The sequence below is a fragment of the Hetaerina americana genome, unplaced genomic scaffold (assembly GCF_022747635.1).
Source record: "Hetaerina americana unplaced genomic scaffold, ioHetAmer1.1.p SCAF_3, whole genome shotgun sequence".
NCBI lineage: Eukaryota > Metazoa > Arthropoda > Insecta > Odonata > Calopterygidae > Hetaerina > Hetaerina americana.
This window is the reverse complement of record NW_027286874.1, coordinates 83,216,352-83,236,027: the sequence shown is the minus strand read 5'-3', so window position 1 is coordinate 83,236,027 and position 19,676 is coordinate 83,216,352. Positions and strand designations below refer to the sequence as shown.

Sequence of the window (19,676 nt, the reverse complement as noted above, 5' to 3'; positions counted from 1 at the left end):
TTGCCTTTGTATATACAATTGGCATCGAGAGTTTACTGTATCCATCAAGTATATGCAGAAGTAGTCAAGCAAAGCTAACATATGTAGGCTCTCTCTCAATTCAGATCATTCCCATTTTACTATTACTTATTATACTAATAATACTTACTTGCATTGCATGTCTATTAGAGTTAAAGGATGAAATTGGGACCTCAGGAGATGGATATGTACACATACAACAGACTTCCTGTTGACATTTTAAATGCAAATAATATTTGTTCCTTACGGACCCAATTGAAATAAAATTTTCTTAATGTATTCTTTCATTGAAGACTTTATGGGTGATAAGTTACTTAACTGTACGTCGTGAATTATTTTATTTGGGCATAAAACTGCTTCATATATAATAAGACTTTTTCTTAATGACCTGACATAACTTATTCCGAAATGATTTTACAGCATTTGATCTTTTCGGTCAATAATTATTGTTAGGGATTGACAATTCCGTCTTGCATCAAAATTTCAATTTCTATTACAAAATAAGGCCATCAGAATCATCAGTCCTGCAACTTCAAGAGATCGCTGGTAACCACTACATAGTTATGGCTGAAAAACAAGCTCAGATCAAATAAATACCTTTACAATGTAAATCCAAGTATGTAAAAATATACAAATGAAAACCGCAAATCTCTTCATTTTAATTTCACAACAAAATTTTCCTGAAAATATCATTAAATGATTCAGAATTGATTGTTGTAATAGCACCTAAGGTCAAGAGGGATGCTACATTAATTCAGCTCAAGAAAGGTTAATACCAGAAGATAATCTATAGATAAATAAATCCAGACTTTTTAATACTCATCATAAATATTTATTAACAAACAATAAATAGACATAAGAAGTGTGAAAACTTCAAATACATGATGACTTGACATGGTATTAAATTGTTCATTTAAGTTAAAACTTAATGGAATGCACCAGTTTCTCATCATTTACAGATGCAATGAATTGCACCAAACTTTTCAAATTGGCTTGGGGACTCCTATACTATTTGGTTTCATACGAAAAATCCATATTCAACTCTATACATTCACATGGAGTTTCACTACTAAAATAATTTTTGACATTTCAATAAATAGGTTAACAAGTTTTTTCTAACATACATTATTGCTCACTTTGTAGACCAACCCTTCAAAAGATGCAATAGTTCCATTTATAATAAATAATTATCTATATGTACACAATGAAATATACACAGAGGCCACATTCTAAAGTGAAAATCAAATACAATCTCTAAAAATTCATCTAGAATTTTTCAATTTTGCAACACTAGAAACGTTTCTTTAAAATTCAGTATTTGCACAATGATAACCTCTAGATCCATTAACATGATAACATGAGTGAAAATCTAATTTTATCAACTAGAAAATCAAAGTTGTCCAAGAATGACAGTAAGGTGAGTTAACATCTATGAAAGACATTGCAGGCAACAGTGCTACACTTAAAAATCACTAATCAAACATATCAACTATTTATCACAAACAATTAAGGACATCGCACCAGAGAATAAATTACACATAATTACACCACATTTGCAAAATTGTAAAAAAATTAGCCATGACAACATGTACAGATGAGATCCAAACAATGGAAAAACATGCGACTCTCGACTATCTAGCATGAGCTACCTTTTGTATTTGAAATTTAATTCTTGATATATTTTTACTTCTCAGCATTATTAAAAACCTGCAATTCTTAATCATTATACACTGTGAATATACAATAGACTTGTAATATCTAAAAGCAACTTCACTTGAAGCTGATAGCCTATTATTAGCACTGACAAAATGATTGATCACCTGGATTTTTCCAGGGGAAATGCTTCAACAGAAAATTTTGACCAAAACACTAAGACACTAGCTGGTATCTTTTAGTTAATATTAGAATGTTATTTGGCTTAATATCTTCAAAGCGACTAGCTCCAACTTTAAAATCTTCAAAGCCATTTCAATTAGAGAAATTGCATTGCCTAATGTTTATCAATATCTGATTCTCCAGCCATTTTCGATACAATTAAATGCTGTGCACATTAACATTTGAATACATAGACCACAGACACATTAATCAGCAAACCTATTTTGTCTGATCAACAAATTTGAAATATATTAATGTAAAATGCAGTTAATAACATTGACAATTTCAAAATACCACATAGCCATTACAGATAATAGCATAGTAAGTATTTCTAATTTTTAGCAGGGAAATACAGAAAGCATAGAAATTATAAACAAACATATTAAAACCCTTGCTCACTACATTGGGCAAAATACATAGACATGAGCAAAACATTTATCATCATCAAACATCATTTAAGTCATACCATTTCAAGATCATGATTCAAAGAAAAATCTTACAAAAATACCAAAATTTGGTGAAAGTGGCATGGAATACAGATTGACATTGTGAAATACATTACCATGAACCAACCAGAAATATAAATTGAATGTGTTCTACTCAACAATAATCTTCTACCTTCCCTTTCTTGCTTGCATAAAAACAAATGAAATATACAACTTTTCATCTAAGTTCAATTAATATAATAGCAAGTAATAAAATTTCCAACAGAGTCACTAACTTGGCTGGCAATAGTATTCAAGCTACCAGTCAATTGTTTGGAATGAACTTTCAGGAAAGACAGTGTTTAGTTATAGTTATGCTTCTTTTTAATAACATGTAAAAATTGTTTTAATTTCATGAAAAAAATACAATTCATCAATGAGGTGTGGCAGAAGCTCTGATCAAATATAGGAGGTCACTTTTCCATTTGGAACAGAGATTCATAATTAACTTAATCAATGAATCGATGAGCTTAAAAGCCACTAAAAATCCATTGCATTATGCCCCACTTTTCAACAAGGATAGTCTGCCTTGGATGTTATACTTAGGATACATAGATATCCATTTCATCACCACACACGATAAACTTCCAGCCATTACAGTTTTCTAAATTAGAGGATTTGGTGAATTTGAAACTTCATTATGTCAATTTATTCTGTGCTACTTGATGATGGGGTCAAGAATGTCACCACCACGAATGATCAACCCAAATATCGGTGTAATAGGTGACAGAGTTTGTGTGAAGCCCTGCAGCATGTGAAATTTTCAAAATAAGGCAGGAGTATCCATTCCTCTCCCTGGGCCATCAGTGGTTTACTAGAAAGATTTGGTACTCAACAAATCATACATGTAGATTAGGTGTCCAGAGGTATCAACTTAAGCCCAGCCCTATGGGTTCCCAGATTACAAAATTGAATCACGAATGTTATATATTCCAAAATAATATGATGCTAATGAATAATTATCCTTAAAAATAACAAAATTCTGATATAGCTACAAATATTCAAACCAAAAGTAATAGTATCAAAAAATTCCCTTTTTTATTTGGTGAAATAAATTTTGCATCCATTCTAATGGATCCAAGTGTTGAGGAATTTGATATCCCTGTTAAGTTATTAATACTTATTAGTGAAGGGAAAATTTTTATAATTCAGGTCAGCATTTCAAAGTGGTTTTGCACACTGTTTACATTCACTGTGACGCAAAATGAAAGACACAGCTATCTCCCAAACCTATTTTTCAGTACTGTAATGTCTTTTATCATCATGCCATTGACTCGACTAGATTTGAATGCATAAAATAATGATTAAAAAACATCTTGTCGGACTCATTCAAATGTACACATATAAGAGTATTTATAAACATCTTTGTAATATTATAACTAATTAATGCTATTTTAAATAATGTTAAAAAAACCAGTAATCAACCCGAAGGTCAGTTTGGTACGTGATGGTAGAGGTCACCCAGTACTAAGACCAACAGCATGTGAAATTCACATGGGGTAAGGGACATGGTCAATAGCCCAGTCCTCTACTTACTTAACTACCATGCCCCACAACATGTGAAGGATACATTAAAAAAAGTACCTAATGCTTTATCTCACCTCACCACAAAAATTGATACTTTCAAAATAAATTAAATAGGCCAAATTTCAAATGTTATTACCGAGTAATATTTATGCATATTGAAGCATGGAATTAAGTATTATGATTCCCAATGTCCATAATAAAGTCTTCCTTAACACTCAAAAAAACTTTCATACAATGAAAATATATGTTTCAAACAGACCTCGTTTTGGAGATAACCAATGTACATCCCATAGAATAATTTTTATAGTTGACAATTCTAATTCGATGACTTTATCACATCTGATCAAAATACAATTATAAAAAAAATTAACTATACTTTGGTGTAATAAAGAAGGATGTGGATATTATAGTCGTTAATGATAATCTGCTCAGTTCATACTTGTACTAATTACAGAAGATACTGTAAATTTGATAATTGTTGATATGACATGATGAGAAATGTCCACCGACAGTAGCTTTTACCCAAGGACTTTCTCCTCCTCATTAAGAGATTAAAACATACACATGAGTGATTACTATACACTCCCAAAGTAGACTACGATAATTGCCCAAGAGCTGAAATTACAGATGATGACTATGAAAGAGAAAAGTGACGAACAAGAATCAGGTTTTTAAAAATGCAATCACATAGATTTAATGAATGTAAAGTGAGCTATCACATCAAAACATCAGCACAAAATGGAATGCAAAAGATCTTGTGCAATTGAGGACAGATCGACTGACCAATTAGAATTGGATGCATATTGTCATGGCTTACTAAGGAATGCATCACATTATAACCAAAATAAGCCAAAAGAATGCTAAACCTTCACATATTGCTTATCCCTAAAATAATTTTATGTGCCAACCTTTGTGACGGTAACATTACACCTATACTTCTTCATGCATATTCCGAATCTTAGCAAGCTCTTAACATTTGGGACAAATTACATTATAGGTTTATAAATATACACCTAATTTTAAAGAGGAAAGCAATATACAAAAGCCTCAAAAACATTCCTATGCTTAAAAAAAATCTTTTGGAAAATATTCATTTACATATATACATGAATGACCAAAAACAATAACTTGAAATAATTCATGACATGAGGTTAATTATTGTTACTATGTCCTAAACAAATTCAAAGGAGTTTAATCACAAATAAATAGAATCATACAAATTCAGTGCAGAATACATGTTCTAGGAACATCTTTGCATAGCCTAGGGACATTAAGCACACAAGATCTTTTGGCAGAGAGACAACTGAGTAAGAAAGTGGTCAGTAGAAACCAACAAATGACGAACCCAAATATGTATGCATAAAAACTTTCCATTTTGTCCAAACCTCCTCAGATCTTGAAACAGAAGATAACACAGATCTGTGCCTGCATACATTACAAGGTATGTACAACAAAAACGTATAGGCTCAGGAACTTATGGGCCTGGGAAAAATGTTTACTAATTAATTGAATGGCCCAGTTACACTATAAAACTATCATGATACTGTACAATTATCTTTTATCAGACAATTTATCGCTTGACACATCAGCTTATCAAACTGCTACCATGTGGTATGACTGCCATTGCATTACCATCATTAGTTGTCACTGCCTTTTACATAACATTTTAAAATTTGCCAATTCCCACTATGCACATTTATATTTTAATTTAGGCATTAAAATAAACATCTTTTTAAACAATCAATACTTTTCCATGTTCGTCAACAGTAATTAATTTTCAACTTGATTACATTTGCTAATGTAAGTATGCATTATAATGAAGTAGCTGGCTACTCTGTGGTATTACTTCAATACTTTACACAGCATAAAAATAAGACACTCAAATCAGTTTCCAAAAATACTAGATGAGGTTTTTTTTCATTAAATATGTATGCTAACCAAATACAAGAGAATGGTTTGAGGTCAACTCTCAAATACACTAAAGCAATCAGCCATTTCAAAGATAAAAATTTTCAATAAAGGGATATTAAAAACATTTGGTATTTAATAATAATCTAACCTAACTAGTGCATAGGGGTGGTGCCCATATCAACTGCTCCTTCTTCTTCAAGTTTTGATATGAATTTGACAACTCGATACTGCTCCTCCATCTGTCGAGCCATGTCGATGAGCGCCAGGACCTTCTTGACTCCCACAAATACTCTGAAAAGACAAAAAGGAATGATGAAAAGAACCACATAAATAAAGTAGCGCTTCTTAGGAAAAAAATTTTTTTTTGTCTAGCAGAAAATTTACTTTTTAGTGAAATACAGATATCATTTAGCTTTTTCATTACAGAAGTTACTGAATGTCAATATTTACATAGAAATGAAAGGAAAAGTAGAGACAATTTTTATTTCACTGAACTTACTTGTGGCCATGGATTTTCCGAGCAATAGCTTGCAACTCCTTCTTGCTGAACACATCTGATTCTTCTAAAACAGCAATCAAATGCTCTGGCGTGTTAAGGTTTGGCACGTGCAACACAGCAGTGAAAGCTGGAATCATCTCCATTTCTTCCAGAACTTGCCTGCAATTTGAAAATTAATTAATTAATATTTGCTGCCGTCGAAACAACTTTCCAAAACTGGATCTCCTAAATGTCAGTCAGGTTCATCAACCATTTACACAACCACATCAACTCAATTCAAGGAGAATTTCAGATGGAACTGATTTTCAGATGGATCTGTGGTGTAACGGGTTAAAAGATCCAATCAACAGCTATGCTATGGTTTCAACAGTGCTTGAATTTCTGCCAAATTCAACAAATTTTTCACCACAAATCACTTAAAAATTAATAATTGTGACTGTGAACACAAGGGAGTTTATCGTGCCCCATTATGCTATTTCTAATAAATAAGAGTGAAGAGCACGTTTCCACAAAATAAAAAGCTTTAATTCACAATGTATTTTAACCCACTGAGTCAAGTTTATTATGGATTCTTCCACCAAATAAGGTCCGAAACTGACTTGGAACAAAGCTGATTTATGCTTTGAATTCATAAAATTATATATCTGATATGATAGAGTTTCTTATCGCCAGTAAGTTTTCCATTAGGGATTATAAAAACAAGAAAATTCTACTGGAAGATGTTGAAATACATTTGCAAAACTAATGAATTAGGCATATATTTTCCTTAAATGGATTAACCCATTCTCTAAACGCAATTACTTTGATGTACTAATTATTTAATGATCTAGCCATTAATTTAATGGTTAACCACAATAAATGTGTCGTGTATGTGGATGATATGAGTTCCATGAATTCCTGTAATGCATTGAATAACTTACTGGATTCAGGTGAACTGGGAATAAAGGCTATATATGACTGGTGCAAACATAATAGCATGCTTAACAATGAATTCCTTAACAATGGTAAAACACAAATGATGTAGTGTTCTCCAAGGCAGTGTGTAACTAACAATTTTGACTTTTAGAGCAAGATATGTGATATCATGAAGGTAGAAAATTTAAAATTTCTAGGGTTAAATGTCGGCCAACATCTTAAGAGGGATGAACATATCTCCCAGGCATGTAAAACCATAATCACGGGGATCGAGATGGTGCGGGGGCTAACGTACTGGCTTCCCACCCAGAGGGCCTGGGTTCAAATCCTGGCGGTGTTGAATATTTTTCAGAGGTATCTCGATCCCTACTTGAGGTGCTTTGTGGAGGGCACTTTGAGTGAGCATGCCGTCCATCGGATGGGACGCTAAGCTGTGGACCCCTTGGCGCCTTTCGTAAAGAGTAGGCTAATGCCGACACCGGGTTTCTCTCCACCCTTCAACCTTTCCTGTCCATCCCCTATGGCGCAAATGAACTCAGCTGTCGGTCGCCTCCCCTAAAAATACTACTATACCATAATCACAGCCATCAACCCTAAGGTCGGTTTGGTGGGTGATGGTAGAGTTCACCCAATACTAAGCCCAACGGCATGTGAAATTCACACATTGGGGCAGGGGGGCTAGTTCCTTTCCCTGTGTTGGCTATGGTTTTCCAGGAAGACCTGATACCCAAACAATCACAGAGCTTGGGTGGAGCTGAGGGTACCCAAAGAGATTTGCCTGGGAATCGAACCCGGGCCCTCCACTCAGGAGTCCAATGCTCTACCCCTGGACTACCGCGACTCCCAGGTATGCAAGAAAATTAATTCAATTAACTACCAGATAACAGTTTTAAAACACACTAAGTTTAGATGTCCTTAAAATGTTATATTATGGCTTACTTCACTCTGTCACTTCTTATGGAAGTGTAATATAGGGAACATCATCCTCATTAAATCAAGCATTTCAAGTTTAGAAAAAAATAGTAAGACTCCCATGTAATTAACCTTATGGTGCACATTGTCGACCTCTTTTTAAATATTTGGGAATATTAACTGTACCTAGCATATACATCTATCATTCAGTCACCTATGCTATGAAAAACAAGAGTAAATTTACAATGAATAACAGTTTCCACAGTCGCAATACAAAAGATGTAAAGATATACAGGGTACGGTGCTGAAATCCCAGCAAATGAAACTTTTGTTTAAAAGCAAATTTATTAAAAAAAATACAAATGAAAATGAAAATCCTTTTATGTACAAGTACAGGTATCTGTCAAGTACAAGTACAGGTATCTGTCAAGAGTAACATTACTCAATGTAACCCCCTTCAGCTGCAATGACCGCCTCCAATCTTGTCCTGAATTGATTGCATGGCCAAGTCGTCCATCGAAACGTCGGCAAACCTACGAACGTGGACCCGGTGGGAGACCCGAATAATCTTGGAAAACATTATTCGCCGGGAAAGTACCAGATCATTCTTCACTTTCGATAATAGCGGCTCTACGATTGTACACGGCACTTCTACATAACATCTTGACCATTTGGAGGTCATGACTGTTAACTAGATGTCTATAGCTTTCAAGAAGGCCCATCGCAACCTTCATGGGAACTACAGTGGGAAATTCAAATTGAAATTTGTCTAGAGATAACCGCCACACCCTGTGCATGTGAAAACATCAAACCTATCTATGGTAGCTAAAGGGACGAGCATTAATGTGCCAAAAATTGTTTAACACTGTGCCTAGCCATTAAAAAAATGAGACAAGAATTTCCCTATTCAAGAAGAATCTATTGGTATATCTGGTTGATGAGTGTTATTACAGCATAAATGAATATTTATGTGAAACTTGGGTACATTGGTTTCCTGTTATCACTGTATTTTGTACTTCTGTTAGGGAATAATGTGATCCATTTCCCATTGACAAGTCCTATTTACCTGTCATGTATTTTCAATACTGTACACTGTGTCTGCTGGACAAATAAATATATTATTATTGGATTCCAAAGAAACTGCAGGAGATGCTGCAACAGAAACTTTTTATTATAAACATTATCCAAAATAAATTTTAAAAATTATCATGATTAAACTACAAGAAACTGAGTTACTATCGTATAATCACCACCTAGTAGTTTGCTTTTTCCAAGTAGGCCACATTTTTGACCAAGAACAACAAGATTGCAATAAATGCAAATCTTTTTTCATAATATGGCTTGTTTAGTAAATCAAATCCTATTGTGAATTATTTATAACATATCACATTATTTATTATATTATGTGTCAAAATTTGGTTACATTTTACATTATTAATAGAATGTTGAATCATTATTAAGATTAAATAAATATGGAATGGTTAAATGTTAATCCTGAATAAATGCTAAATGAAACTAATCAAACAAATGGCCATTTAACATTTATTTCTCAGATTAAAATGAATTATGCTTTCCTTGAACATGGCTACACACTCATTGGGAATCAATTTTGCAGATGAAACAGCACTCACCCTGTTTTCACAGAAGAAAACCAGAACTGAATTATAGAAAAGATGATTAGAGAGATAGATGAGAGAAGAAAATGGACATATATTAACACAAGAATTAGATAGAAGGAGTTGAATAATAAACTGAGTATGGAAACTAATACAGCTAAAGAAATGTGTTGGAACATGACAAAGGAAGGTGAAAGCACTACCAGGAATTAAAGAGGGAAAATCCATTAAAATAATCAAAGAAAGGTCAGGAAAACCATTAAATCCAGGGCAGATTCAAGAGAAATGAAACAATACATACAGGATCTAAATGGTAAAGACATTAGGCCAGAAAGTTTAGACAAAGAAAGCACACGAAGGGGAGTGAAATCAAATACAGCCATGGTCGTTAATAATATTTCTGCAGAACTACTTAAGGTTTAGAAAACCATGGGGGAAGTTTTTAAGGACTAATTTGCAGCATTAAAGAGGGAGGAATTTGGCTGAACAATTTCACGAGATTAAAGTACATATGTGAGGACTACAGAACATTAAGTTGGATATTTCTCGCACCTAAAGCGGTACTTAGGATCATTAATAAGAGAATGTAGAGGACGGTAAATGATTACTGAGAGGAGGATAGGTTTTTATTCACAAAGGGAATGGGCACAAGTGATGCCAAAGCAGTAAGGAAGCCCCTAGTAAAAAGGAACACAATACAATAATGATGTATTTGTTTGTTTTGCAGATTTAGAGAAGGTTCTTGATTTAGTGAATTAGAATTAATGTACCTATTGCAGAAAATAAGAGTAGATGGGAGGGATAGGCAACTTATCTGCTACCAGTACACGTCTTAGACTGTTGAGATGTGAGTGGTGGATGGCAAGCGTAGTGCTAAGAAGATGGGTAAGACAGGGTGGTCCATTATCACCCATAATTTCCTACATATATGTCGAGGAAATGGTGAAAGAGGCATGGGAAGAACTGACACCCGGAATGAAAGTCAGTGGGGAATTCATAAAATCAGTCAGGTTTGCAGATGATCAAGCTTTAGTTTATCAGTCAGCCAAGGCATTTCAAGCATTGTTGAACACATTGGAAAGTAAGGGTGATATGTATGGGATGAGAATACATGTAAACAAAACAAATTTTACATAGTTTTCAAGAAAGAGGAGAGCTACGTGAAACATTGAAATAGGAATAGATAAAATAGAACAGGTGGACCAGATTACCTATCTTGGAAGTTTTATGGTCAAACTATTAAGGATATAAAAAGAAGATCTGTGTTAGGCAAAGGAGATTTTACAAGGAGTGGATTGTAAATGGGAATATTGAGTAAGGATGCTCAGAAAAGGCTGATCTAAACTTTGATAAGGCATGTGGTTCTGTACAGGGTGGAAACATGAAGACAAACAGAATCATAGGCATGGATTGGAGACTTTTGTAATGCAGGGGTGTATAAGGATGGTACATGTGAAATGGAAGAAGGAAAATAAAGAAATCCAAGGCATGGTGAAGGAAGAGAGGGGATGAGTAGGGAGAAATCCAAAGGAGGCAAGAAAAATGGATGCAGAGCATTCTGATTGGCATTGGGATGTTGAAGACTACAATAGAGGGGAGAATGTTCGGCAAATGAGAAAGGGAAAGGAATGAAGGGAGGTAGGTAGATGCTGAATTGAAGAGGGGCTTAATGTAGTGTTGGATGTCAGGTTGTTTTTGTGTGAATGGTAAGGGAATTACTGTTGTACCATTGTGCAGCCTGCTTCCATCCAAAATCTACCTTACAGAATATAATACCAAGAGTATAACAATAAAGAAATTATTTCATTTCTATATATTCAGAAATTTAGATTTAGCATTAAATAAACTAAGTTTGAGCTCCCAAACAATTTCAGACAATCAACATTCTAGTTGCAGTCCATAAATACTAATAGCTTTTTAAGTGATACCTCACCTTCGACTGCTTGTGCAGAGGACTAGTAGTTTTCGTCCCTTGGGAGGCTCCTTTTTCAACAGAACCAGAAGAGCTTGAAGAGTAAGATTGGAGTAGCGAGGTCCTATTGGACCATAATCCAGCAGTCTTTCTATGTTATCAACCAATATACAGCTCAAGGATGAACGATAGGCATCATCAAATATCTGAAAATACAATGGACATAAATATTCAGTGAAAATTTAAATTACTACTTAATTTAGGACAATACATTCATGTCAACATAAATAAACAAACCGCGACATAAAAGAAGGGGTTGTCGAATATCATACCATTTGCATATATATTTACAAAACAATTAAGTTCAATACAAATTTTTATTAGGCTGTCATGTTTCTAAATATGTACATCAAAATCATACCAAAACCAAATTGCACTAAACAGTGGCATCTATAAATTTACTTAAATTTTTAAAATCCTGACATTATCATAAATTTTAGGTTTACTGCTACATGTTACATTATAAATATAATCATGAAAATGGCCAGAATTGCTGCTTTAGAATAATTTTATTACTTCAACTTAATATTATAATATAATATTCGGCTTATAAATTAATGCATACAAATCAATAACAATGTAAAACGAAAAATCAAAGAGGTAGAGAGGATTTACTTCTCAATAGGAGACCAAGGAAAACTTTATTAAAGATCAAAGCTGAAAAATATTGGAAATACCCAGATACCCCCAAAAATGGCATCAGATACCCATACAGTTACTCTAGGAAAGGATTTCATAGTCCTTCGCTACTGGTTAACTTTACAAATAGTATAATAGAATTAAATATATAAGTTGTATTGTTGATTGTTTGTATCAGTGAGAGAGGGTATTAAATTGAATAAAAATATTTTTGAGGTGAAAAGATAAGGGAGAGAGATTTAGAAGGTCAATATGTTATGAGGAAAAAAATATAATAATGTAGCCAGCACAAAACTTTCCACAGAATTTCAATTCAATAAAGATTCTAGTTTTTAATGTGGTGTATTTTTCAATTATAGATATAAAAACATGACTATATTCAGCCAGTACTATTAAGACACAAAATTAAAAATTAATATGAATATGAGACTTTCGAACCTTTAAGTATAATGTCCTCTTGGCATTTAATAATCTAAAATATCCAGATATTTTGATCCTGAAATTTATTTCTGGAAGTTTTTCTTTCATAAAATTAATTTGTTTGAGAAAAGATCCCTGAGGATAGCTCACCTTTCTAATGTACAGGCACTTGGCAGATTCAGTGTATCCCACCATTTCTTCTGGACTGCACACTTTGACAAAAGGAAAATCTGAAATTTTGGCAAGCTGGGCAGCAAGGGCTGTTTTTCCAGAATTAGGTGCACCTTCCAAAAGCACAGATACAAGCCCAGCGGATTCCGGTGACCGGACTTGTTCAATCAAAAGTGATCCATCCTCCAATACACTGCTCACTGGACGTCCCCAAATTACAATTCCTCTTGCAAGAGCTCGTTCCAGGGCTTCTGAACTGGTGCCAAAAGCCTATTTAAAGTTCCAAAGAAACGCATTAAAACCATGGTTTAGTACTTGTAGCAATGAAACAAAGCACCAATAACATTCTTAGATTACCTTCTTTCTCTCAATATGTTCCCCCACCCCCTTTGTGCCTGCATATTTTTAGCCATAGTAAGGGGAAAGACTACATTCATACTCAAAGAATGACCTTCCACAAAAAGGAGGCGCAGATAATACTTAAATGTGCTCAATGTTTTACAGATAATTTCTTGGCACACATGCATTGATAGATCAATTTTACCTCCATTTTTCTCTGGTTATATGTTGCCAGAATAGGAAACTGTTTCCCTCTTTTAAAGCTAAATTACATAGCAACATAGTTCTTATGTGTTTAGAAAATATTTTGTCTCCTAATATACGCGGACTGTTCAACTAGAGCGACGATAAAGTTTTTATTCAAATAACTTGCATATAAATGACAATGTTCACAAGATGAATTTTTACATGGCCATATACCCTGTTGAAAGGATGCATGGTAGACCAGTAGATGGGGGCGCTGGGCTACTGACCAGAGGTCCTGGGTTCTATTCTGGATACTCTCAGCTTCACTCAAGCTGGATGATTTTTCGGGTACCAGATCTTCCAGGGAAACCATAGGTAGCAACGGGAAAGGACCTGGACCCCCTACCCTGATGTCTGAATTTTTAAATGCATTTGGGCTTAGTACTAGATGAGCTATACCCTCACCTATTAAACCAACCTTCACATTATTAATGTGAAGGTTGGTTTAATGGTCTATATGCAAAAATTTGAGTTAACATTATACTATTAGCTTTAGATGTAATGTATATGTAGTACAATTTTTATTGGTTTGACTACAGTAATGGTTCACTGGCAGCCATTGCAAGCTTAAGAATACTCTGTTTGCCGACAACAGCTCCTTATTATGAAAAATGCTTTCCAGGGGCCAATGGGGCCAGGTCAGACCACAGGGAGGATGAACAACCCACTTCACTTTGATGTTTAAGAGATAACTGCAATTTCACATTGGTTTTGCAAAACCCACCACACACAAATGTCTTGTGTGAAGTGCTTCTATTACCAATATGAGGGTGACACTCAATGAAATTTTTAATATTTCTGATGATACTCTTACTTTTATTTAAAGATCTTATTTCACAGTAATTTTTACTTCTGCATGAGCAGTTACTGGAGCTCCATATCCACCTTCTTATGGAAACATTTAACACCACTTCTAGTTATGATATACGAAAGAACAGACTCTCCATAGGCCTTTTGTAGTATTACATTGGGCTTGGATGATGATTTTATCAGTTTAAAGAAACATTCTAATGCAGCATATTGCTCATTGTGCTACCTCTATACCAAGCATTTTCAGTTTTCCACAGGCAAACTGAATATACTTCTGCTTTATCTGGCTGCCTCTGATATAATATTAGAGTAAAATTGATGACATTTGCACAACATAGCCATCAAACATTAAGCTAACAGAGTAAAATTTGTGCACACCATATTATGTGAATAAACTTTTCATCACTCCTTATTGAACAACCCTCCTACTTATATTTGATAAACATTTTTACAGACTATGGCAATTATCATTCAAGTTATATATTTCAGTTCATATAGATGACTCCCAGGCAAAATTAATAAGGAAAAAAATTAAGTCACATAAAATTGAAAGATTATTTTATGACTTCAGCACACAGTTTGGCAATTGAATTTTTACTTTTTTTTGCTGAAAAATTGTTGTTCTTTAAAATATTAATTCATTTAAGGAGTGCAGTGATTGAGAAATTATAGCTGTTAAGAACAAACAACTTCATCACCAAGTAAATAATGCATTTGAATGATTTATGTTGACATAATAAACTTCAGTATTACTTTTCACTGAAAGCATTCTATAAATATTTCTTATAAGTCAAAAGGACCACTGGCATACCACATTAAGAGAAATTTTATGCATGAATCTTCTGGGAATCATCTTTAATTTTACTCTTCTTTCTTCAAAGCTACAACAGCATGAATTTTCCTTGCATTACCTTTGATGAGAGTAATTATGAAATATAGCATAATAACAGCCTAACTAATAAATTATTCACCTAAAGAGATATTTTTGATCAAGCAAATTAACATAATTAATTGCTAGCTGAATTTAAACAAAATAACCTATTTCCCATAACTGCAAAACAATATTAAGGTATAAACAAGATCAATATCAGCAAAGAGAACCCCATTTTACATAATAATTTCAACTTCTCTTCTCCTGAATAACTGATCGAAGCACTTTTCCACTTGATAAAATTTTTATTTTACGACCGGGTTTCGATGCATTACATCATCACCAAATTTTTCCACTTGATAAAATTTTATCAAGTGGAAAAGTGCTTTGATCAGTTATTCATTATGTTCGACTTCCACCACATTACGCCTGAAGCTACTCTATTTGTTCTCTTCTAATCTTGGGGATTTGAATTTTCAAAAATATATTTTAGTAGATGAAGTACCTAAACCCTAGCTGCTAAAGTTCTAAGGAATATGTCCTAGTATTCAAGAGATAATATATTGAATCAGAGAGTTCCATTTCAAGTTATAGATGCATAATTTATGAATGATTGCCAATATGATTGAACAACACAATAAATTGGCTAATATTCATCCCAAAATAGCTTTCTCAATACAGTTACCTTTGCATACATACATTCCATACTACATTGACATGTCTTTTTTATAGTAAGGAAAAAAACACAATATGAACTGCTATTAAGATAGAGGAAACTGGTGAAAAATGAGCAGGCAACAGAGCCACCATACACTTACAGGCTTTATATCATTTTCCAGCGCATGAAGAAAATCAGCACGACAGACGTTAAGCTTCTCCATTGCTTCTGGATCCACTTCAACCTTGTTTGTGGCTTTGATGAGACGATTCATTGCAGTTGACTGAGCTGCACGAACCAAGCCCTCTATTTCAGCACCACTGAAGTTTTTAGTAAGAGTGGCCAGTTCCTTTGAAAAAACATTCAAGCTGTGCAAAAATATACCAAGAATAAAATTTACCTAGATATTAATCATTAATTGCACCAAGCATGGGACATCAAAAATGTTATATTGCGGGTAACAAAATATATATGCATGGAAAAACACAAAGAAAACAAAAATGGCCATGAAGGATTCCAACAAAAAATACATAAGAAAGAGAAACTCTAAGCAATGTGTTTAAAAGTATTCCATAAGTTAAATAAAAAGATAATACATGGTTCTTATTTTGATATGCACACCAATGAATTACCTTACTGGCATGCATGCCCAATTCAAGAGCATGGATGAGCCTCATTTGCTTTTCAGATAATGAAATGAAATAGGCAAGCTTCTGATAGAGTTTACCATTAATCATACGGTTACATTTCCCAGAAAAGTGTTCAAACATTTCTATTCCCAACTGTAAAAATAAATTTTCAGCTACCATCAAATGAACTTTCAAATAACCAACTTTTTAATAAAAAGTGATCAAAAATTCACCTGGGGAATGATTATTTTCTAGTCAGCAGAGAATCACAAAGATATGGACACTTTATCAACAGCACAGAATTACAATAGTGATATGTGAAATACATGCTAATTAATTGAGTTTCAGATAAACAAACAAGTGTACTCAAATATATTTTTGGTGCAGTTAGTTCTTTTATGACTACTTATTTTTTCCCCGGGGGAAAACTAAAGGCATGCTTTATTTGCTCTAAACCTCAAATGAAACAAAATAAGGAAAAATGACAGAAAGTAGGTAATTTTTATCAATAAGAGTAACAAAATTAGCTCCGTTGAACTAAATAATGATAGTTTTAATGGGTATACTCATTTCAATTTTGATTTTTTCACTAACCTTTAGGTCCACATCAGGTGACAATTTCTTGTACCTTTTCATCCTGGCAGTATGAATATTTAAAATTTGGAAGCGACCTGGTTCATTAGGAAGACCAATCTCCATTTGTACCTATAAATCAATAGATGAAATCATTATCTTTGGCATACTACAAATTGAAATACATAGGCAATGCAGACAAAGCTGCAAGGGTAAGTTTTGTATTTTGTAAATATATTACTGTGCCAATTAATACTTATAAGACATCATTAAAACCCTAATTTCTCATCCATCGGAAATACTTAAATTATTAGCCCAAACATAAAAGAAGTGATGGAAAAAATCTTCATGGAAAACCAATTCAAATTCAGGAAAAACCAAGGAGCAAGAGAGGTAATACTCAGCTAGAGGGTACTTGATAAAAAATTATGCACTTAAGGAAGCCATTATATGTGGCATTCATGAACTTGGAGAAGGCCTTTGACAATGTCAAATGGAATGAGATGTTTAAGATACTAAAAGCACTTGGATAGGAATAAAATGACAGAAAAATCATCAATCACCTCCACAAGAAACAGGCAAAGAAAAATGGAAGCCAAAATAAAAAAAAACTGTTACACAAGGAAGAAACCTATTGCCAGCACAATTCAATGTATATCTAGAAGAGGGAATAAAAGAAGCACAAGAAATGGGCATCCCAAATGGAATGGTAAATAAATTAACATGCTATGGCTCACAGCTGACAATATATTATTTGCAGAAATGTACGAGGACCTGAAAGCAACTTAATGTTATGAACCAACTACTTCAGGGTAACAATATGAGCATCAACAAGGAGAAAACCAGAATCCAAAGCTGAACAAAGATCACAATTTGAGAGTAAAACTACAGCAGGTGGAATCCTCCATCTACCTGGGCAGAAGTTTAACTTAGAACGGAAGAAGTTTGACAGGCACCAATCTAATAATCACTCAATGAAGAAGCCATTCACTAAGAAGAGGCAACTACTATGTTTAGAGAACCTGAATTTAAAGACAAGGAAGAAGTTTATCAAAATGTCTGCATGGAGCATGATGCCCAATGGATCAAAGATATGGACCATTGGACCAGTGTTGAATAGAAGCCTATAACACATGGTGCTAGAGGAGAATGCTGAATATTAAATAGACGGACAATGAGAAGAATAAGTATCTGCAAGGAGGTATCATTTTAAAGCAATAATTAATGATAAATTACCTATATATCTGGATAAAATTAATTCTGAAACTTAATTTATCCTAATGTACACAATGCTGTTAATTGGAGCTATTAACATGGATTAGTTTTCTTTCAGGAAGCAATATTTTGAAGTAACTTGCTGTATGGAGAAGATAGAGGCTCATTCTGTGATTCAGTTCCTACGTTTGAAAGGTTACAGGGTTCGGTAAATCTATAATGAAATGATGGCTGTTCATGGAAATGATAGCTCAGCACAGTTCATGAGCTAGGGAAGGAATTTTCAAACTGGCCGCAAGTGTTTCACAGATGATCCAAGAAGTGGAAGACCATCACTCACAGATGACGCTGCCACAGGGAAGGAAGTGGAGAGGACTTTATCCTATTAGACGGTAGAGCAAACATCCCAATGACCATGAATAAGACAACTTAGCTATGGTGGTGTGCGGAAAATTATTAATGAAGAACTGCACAGGCCAAAGGTGACAGCAGGCTGGGTCCCGGCACAACTGAATCCTTTCCAGAAGCAAAGACGGAGTAACCTGCATTTGTAACCATGGTGCGGCTGGTAATCAAAGCAATGTGGCTATGAAATTTTGCAACATCCACCTTATTCTCCCAATTTTACCCCAAGCAACTTTTTCTTATTCCCAGGACTAAAAAACCATTGCAGGATTGGAGATTTGACAACACAATGGCTTCATTCAAGAGAGGAAGAATGGTTTTCAACACTATCAACTGAGATCTACAATGACAGCCCTCGAAAGGTCCAGAAACAATGGGAGAAATTTACAAGTCTCAATGGTAACTATGCTGAAAAGTCATAAGAATTAAAATTAAGTTTCTATCTAAATTATTTGTTAGTAATAATTAAAAGTTACGACAATCCCTTGTAGAAGAGCATAAGAAGAAAGGACCATATGGAGAATTCTTTGGTAAAGAAGAACTATATGGATTGGACATACCTTGAGGAACAATGGAATAGTTACATAATAGAAGGGAAAATCCCAAGAGGAAGATCTAGAGACAAGTGCATTGGAGAAATTAAGAAGGATGCAACACAGAGAAGCTGTCAGGGGTTATTGTTAGGATTCACACCGAATACAGAAGAATGAAGGCTGCAATAAACCAATCTTATGATTGAAATATTGATGATAACAGAGAAAATGCTTAGTTTGGGTGAGACGTAATCATAGAATTGAGCTGAAACATTTTTGGGGAATTCATGAAATGTGCCATTCCAAATGCTTATTTATGTGTGGGCTATTCAGATATTTCAAAATAGCAGCTGAATCACACAGAAAAAATTCAGTGCAGAGAAACTTTTTACCATAGTCTTTTAATTCAAAGATACAAAACAACTTGGAGTTGACTT

At 34.0% G+C, this 19,676-nt stretch overlaps 1 protein-coding gene across 1 annotated transcript in view; it reads right to left on the bottom strand.

The window, feature by feature from the left end:
- Positions 1 to 827: 827 nt before the first annotated feature.
- LOC139690867 (vesicle-fusing ATPase 1-like) overlaps positions 828 to 19,676 on the bottom strand; it is a 62,078-nt gene continuing 43,229 nt past the window's right edge. Inside the window, exons 7-12 of the mRNA XM_071588482.1 lie at positions 17,108 to 17,218; positions 16,045 to 16,233; positions 12,940 to 13,230; positions 11,692 to 11,876; positions 6,316 to 6,474; positions 828 to 6,107 (exon numbers count right to left, since the gene is read on the bottom strand). Of these exons, the coding sequence (XP_071444583.1) occupies positions 5,969 to 6,107; positions 6,316 to 6,474; positions 11,692 to 11,876; positions 12,940 to 13,230; positions 16,045 to 16,233; positions 17,108 to 17,218 (1,074 nt within the window). The 3' untranslated portion in view covers positions 828 to 5,968. The remainder of the gene's footprint in view (positions 6,108 to 6,315; positions 6,475 to 11,691; positions 11,877 to 12,939; positions 13,231 to 16,044; positions 16,234 to 17,107; positions 17,219 to 19,676) is intronic.